Source organism: Buceros rhinoceros, unplaced genomic scaffold (assembly GCF_000710305.1).
Source record: "Buceros rhinoceros silvestris isolate BGI_N320 unplaced genomic scaffold, ASM71030v1 scaffold20155, whole genome shotgun sequence".
Lineage (NCBI taxonomy): Eukaryota > Metazoa > Chordata > Aves > Bucerotiformes > Bucerotidae > Buceros > Buceros rhinoceros.
The window spans coordinates 31390-37366 of record NW_010412605.1 but is presented as its reverse complement, the minus strand read 5'-3'; the positions used below and the strand labels follow the sequence as shown (position 1 = coordinate 37366).

The window sequence follows — 5977 nt, the reverse complement described above, 5'->3', positions numbered from 1 at the left end:
CTGCAAAGCTTCTTGGAATTTTAGCTTCTAAAATTCCCCTGTAAAGCTTAAGTTACCACTGTGATGTTTGCCTTCATCTAGTCCTAGTACTGGCACCGGAGAGGACTAATTCCTCCTGCTGTTTGTATGTTCACACAGCAGGGTTGGGTGGAAAGAAGCTTAGGGTGGCAGAGGGCTGTCGGAACTGTGTGTCCTGATGGGTCTTCTTTTCATTTCAGGCAAAAGTAAAGAAGCAGAGATAAAGAGGATAAACAAAGAATTAGCAAACATTCGGTCAAAATTTAAAGGTAAGTGACAGGATCACACTAATCTACACATTTCCTCATATGACATTCTTCTGTTGGTGTTTTGTTTTGTTTTTACATGTGTCAGCAGTTGACAAAAAAGGCTAAACAAGCAAAATGCTAGAGCAGGCTGTTAGAGTAGCTAATGAAAATGTTGCCTTAACTGCAGAACTTCCCGACAGTCCTGTGATTGTTGGCCATTACAGAAGAAAACTCGCTCCTGTATCAAAGAATCAAGCCACTGTTCACAAATGTTTTTTCTAATCCTTTGCCTCCTAACCATGTGACTACTCAGCTTGTGTTCTTCCAGAAGGCTGTGAACTAGTTTGAAGAAACATGGATGGATGTAATTAACTACAGTAAAACAGAATCTGTTTAAATTTTCCTCCTCTCCACTCCCCACCCCTCTGACCCCTTTAGGGAAGTAAAGGGTTGGGCTGTCTTCTAGCAGAGTTAAGATAAAACTGGGTGGTTGATGAAGCCATACATCTTGACCACTCCCATGAACGACAGCAATACAAATTATTCATACAGAACAAAGGGTATGGGGTAACTAATTCCATCCTCCCATGTTCTGAGAGGCAACAGGTCACTTTTAAACAACAGATGGTAACACTCGTGCTGTAACTCTATGCAAGTTGTGTATGTGGCTTCAAATTTTGAAGATTCTGAGGGGCAGTGGAGATGCTTTTGAATGGAGCCACCAGCAGTGGCTGTGGCAAATGTTCTGTTTAAATAGATAGAGCTGTCTGTGTAGCTAGATAAGGTGTCCCAGTGTGGAGGTGATGTATGTGGCTTCAGAATTTGCTGTATTCAGATGAAATACATAAACCTGAATTTTCTATCCTGTCTTAGAGTAGTGTATTTATCTGCAATGCTCAATGCATTTGCAAAGCCTGAAATAACTTCCCTGAAATTTGTTGGGGGTCTGTTTCTACTTTTTTAATGATATGTCTCTTAAAGGCATATGAAGACCTACGGAAACTTGAGTGTCAGGAACAGTGTGGAAGGGAAAAGTTGACCATAGTGCAAGACGCTCAAGAAAAGTCATATTTTTCTAAATTAGAAGCCATCACAATTTCAGGATGCTTTATCCAGATTAGTAACTTCAGTTGTAGTGTAATTGAGGAAAAATGTCATTGCTATTTTTCTAGGGTAAATAGAAAAAAGGAACTTTCATTGTCACCTGCCTATGCTATCACATTGTTTTTTCCATTCCTTTTCATTGCAAAGTGTCCATGGAATGCTGATGTTGGTCTGATGTTTGCCAGAAGTAGCAGGCTTTGCATAGTCTGTTCTGCAGACTGTTCTCCATCATCCAAGCCAAGTCTAGAACTTGTGTCTATTTTCCAGTCACAGTGACCAGCTGTCACGTACTAAGAATGCAAACTAGCACACAGTTCAAGGCTCTACTAGAAACCTGTGTACGAGAGTTACAGCTGTTTTTCTTCCTTCCAGCTGTATCATCAAAGCAGATCATCTTATTGCCTAGTCAGATTAAGCATGAAATTTAGCTTTCAAATAAAGCGTTTTAATCTCCAAGCAAGATCTGTACTAGACAAATTAAGTGTATCTTTTAGATAAAGAGACTGAGTTTAATGAAAAACTCTTTGGACGTTTCTGTACACTTAAGTGAGTAGGCGTTTCATGTTAGTTTACCTTTCGACTGACTCCAGTTCATAAAATCAGCTGCTTTCATAAAACCAGTTCCATTCCTCAGCTTTGCAAGGTGTTTCATGGTTTAAGTACAAAAATAGTTAAAAGAATGTGCACGGTAAATTCTTCTCTGGTTAATCATGATGCGGGGGAGAAATGATTGCAGGAACCTTAGGCTGTGTCAAGCCGTGAATCAGGCAATGACCAGCACAGAGGTGCTTTCAGTGTAGTGATGCAGTAACTTTAACCTGTCTATCTTGTGTAACATCCTTTCAGCAGAGTTTAAGTAGTTTTGAATAAATACCATTGTGTGCTCATTCAGGAGCTTGAGTGAAAGATGCCTAAACCTTCCCATAAGCTGTTCTTTATTATGGCTACTTTATTACTGAACTTGTTGGGTTCTAGGTGAAAAATCTTGCTTGAATGAAGACCATAACTTGATGCAGCCTGAAAAAAAAGTAGGTGTAAATGTCACAATTTGGAAGACGCTGAGTTTGGACAACTTGTTGTGTAACAGCTTGAGGGTGTGAGGTGGTGATAGCTGTGTATCTCTCTGCTGCAGAAGTTCTACAGGGGCTTTGTGCTGCATGGCTCTTCCTTGCAGGAGGGCTGTATAAAACAAACAGATCTTTATAATATGTTTTGTTCTTGGTTTGAGTGGCAATCATTCAGTTTAAACCTCTTTTCATGTAGCTCTGACTTTTAAAAATGTTTTCTAAGTAGTTTGGATGAAGACAAACGTGTGACTGAACTGAGGATGGAGCCCCTTGCTAAGTAATTACGGGGAATACTGGAGCCCTGGGATAAGGCTGAAGGTGCAGCTGTTGGACTGTCTGCTTTGCTGTAACCAGGGAAAGGTCCGACTGTAAGAAGCAAGGCCTCTTGACACAGATGTGCTCTTGCTTGAGACCAGCATAGGGACTGGTGTACAAGTGTCCTTTCCTTCCTCTGGACCTCTATGCTCCTCAGTACTCTGCTGCAACATCGTTTAAAATACCCTTGTACGTAACAGGCTGGGTTGAGGCTGCAGATCTCTGGAAAAACCATACTTTTCTTGAACTGATGGAACTTCTGTGCCTCTGGTTCAGAAGGAATCTAGAAGGTCTGTACTTAACGGTGACTTTGTCCCTTGTTTCAGCATGAAGAAGCTCTGTCACTGAGGTCAGTGTGTCCTTGACGGTTGCTTTAAATGCTTCTGCATTCACTGAGATAAGATGCATGTAGTAGAGAGAAACTACACCAATGTAATAAAGCAGAAGTTGTAGGAGTTAACTACTTAAGTGTGGAGAAATACTATTCCTAATGTTCAGACTGTAAGTTGATTTCGCTCCTGTGCTTGACCCAGACTAAAAATCTGGCTGCCAGAGTAGTAATTGCTTTGTAAATGAGTGGAAAAAATACTCAGTTTATGAATTTGTGGCATCATTTTGATCTCAGAGCAAACTTATGTACTAGTGAAACTGCCCACAAATCTGTAAGCTGTTTCTGTAGGCAAAGGAACTTTGTTCTCAGCTTCTTTTTTCCAGACCTGGCATTAGATGTTAGTTTTGTTCCGATTGCTTTAAGGAGCTTGTGTTACAAGAGTGGCTGCAAGATTTCAGACAAGTGTACCTTAGTTTTTGGCTTGTGCAGAAGAGCCCCAATGTCAGTTTATAATATGTTTTGGTTTTTTTTTCTTCAGCTCACTTGTTTTCTCAAATTTGAGCAAGTCATCTCTTGTCCCAAACTACACAGTAAGCCTTGCAGGAAGCTCGAGATAAGACTCTAGATACCTGTTTTAAACAGAAGCTGTGCAACAGTGAGTTGCTCTCCTGGCAGGCTGTAAAGGTGTAGTCTGTATGTTTAGGATGAGTCTGGTTAGTAACATTGTCTTCTGATATCTAAGAGATGCGCAAAGGCAATCAGACAGTAAAATCATACAGAACGATCAGGCTTCCTTACCCTCTGCCTCCAGGACTGAACTGCCACCTTGTCACCTTGGGCTGGTAGCGGGCTCCATAACTGCGCAGAGGGCTGACTTCTGAGTATACGGAACCGGATTCCAAAGCGGGTGCTGGTTTTTAACTCCTGGTCCAAATGGGAGACTGAAGGAGCTGCCTGGGAACCATAGTGTTTGTGCCTTATTTCTTCCTTTTTGGAAGATTGTGTGCAAGAGATCTGTGCGCAATGAAAACTAAAACTGTCCTGTTGAAATGGTAGAGAGGTGATGCACAGAAAGGTGGAAGTCATAATTCTTTCTTAATAACAGTACTGGTTGTTGAGTGGCTGTTAATAATGTCTGTCTTAGAAAAATGACTGATAAATTTTCCAGGGAAAGCAAGTAGCCTTTGAAATGCCCACTGTGCTCAAAATCTGCTGACGTGTGTTCTGAATCCTTCCTGTTTCTGCTGACTTGATTTGCAGTACTTGCAAATGTTCCTGAAAGCGTTTAAAAATGAGCTGAGTTAAAATAAATGATTGTGCAGTGCAATAAAAATAACAAGAGCAGAAGGCAATTTCTCCCTCCTGTTCGGGTGTTTGCTTGAGGCTGGGGGAACCTGTTCTATTTTAGCACATACTTAAGCAATGGGACTTGGTAGTAGTGTTTAAAATAGAACCTTTATAACTCTTTGGGAGGAAGAGGAATTGAATAGTTAAACTTGAAATTTTAAAAAGAATCTCCAAAACACAGCTGGAGTTGGACAACTACAGTGAGACCTTGGACCGCAATGCTCTTCTATTTTTTTTCCCTTTTCAAATTGCCCAGCTAATTAAATTTTTGGAAAGATGATATTCTATTGTTGTCGGGAAGTAATAAGGCTTTAAAGAAGAGTTCTGGTAACTGTTACTTGGCTTAGTTTATAAGCTTGCCTGTTTACCGAGAAACTTCACGTTGCCTCCAGCTCTACATAGAAGGGACATAAACTTTTGAAAGCAGTCAGCAAACTATTTTTTTTCCTCTCAAAGTGAAAAAAGGATGTGCCAAGCCACGACAAGTACTTGATTGTGAAAGTTGGTGTGGTTCAGAGAATAGACACTTTCCTCTGCCTGTGTTCTTCTGTAAGCTGCTGGGTTGCAGTATTCCCTACTCCCTCTTCCCTTCTGATCTCAAAGTCACCACCCAGAGTCACCTGAGAAGATGAGAGGGGAGAGCTGATACCTGTGACTTCTGTGCATTGCTGATGGATCGTACGTGAACAGCATATCAGCTGTGCTTCAGTGTCTTGCACTCCTGGGAACTTCAGTCTTGGAGACTGGTTGGAGTTTTTCCTCTCAGGGTAAAGTTCATGTGAAAGCTGTTTTCTGACACCTTTTGATGTGTCTGTGTCTAAGGATGTTAATGTTACGAAATACTGTAGCAAGTCCTCAGTTAGGTTGGTCTCAGGCTGTAGAAGAACATTGCCTGCAGTGGATTCAGCTACTTAGTGTCCCCTTCCGTGACTTATAATGGTATCCCACATCCCCAGCTCCTTGAAGTGGTCTCCTGGGAACAGCTGGCTTGCTTGAGTTGGCATGTGCGTATTGCAAAATAATATAAACCACTCCTGGTTTATTCACTGATTATTTCTGTTCCTTTCAGATCTCATGCAGAAGGCCATTTGAAAATCAAATCCTGAGCTTGTAGAACCTTCTCTTAAGGAGCTGAGGAAAATGGTCAAAAACTAAAGTTTTCACTCTGCCTTTTCCTGTATTTTTCTTTTTGTCTTGCCTCTCCTAAGGAAGGTATCTGATCTGTACCTCCCTGCCATGGTGGGATGTGAGGAAGCTTCTGCTCTAGAGTACCATTTTATTGGGAAAATAGTATAATGGGAGGTATTTATTTCCTGAGTTATAGGTAGAGAAGACTTTATTCCTTTGCTGCTCAAGCTGTAGTTTGAAGGCCACAGCAGATAGTCAGACATGGCCGAATATCTACTTTTTCCTCTGGCCATATTGCTTCCAAAGAAGGGAAAAAAACCCAACCTTTCTCTCCCTGCCCAGTCTGGATGTCTCGCTCTGGTTCTGATGTTAATTCTAGTAAAGCAAACTGCCCTGCTTTCCTTTGCTGACTCAGCAGG

The 5977-nt window shown here is 41.3% G+C and overlaps 1 protein-coding gene across 1 annotated transcript in view; it reads left to right on the top strand.

Moving 5' to 3' along the window:
* Positions 1 to 218: 218 nt before the first annotated feature.
* The window catches only part of AP2A2 (adaptor-related protein complex 2, alpha 2 subunit), a gene marked incomplete at its 5' end in the record, with an annotated part of 29036 nt that continues 23277 nt past the window's right edge, over positions 219 to 5977 (top strand). The window contains one exon of the mRNA XM_010136464.1: positions 219 to 287. Within this exon, the coding sequence (XP_010134766.1) occupies positions 219 to 287 (69 nt within the window). The remainder of the gene's footprint in view (positions 288 to 5977) is intronic.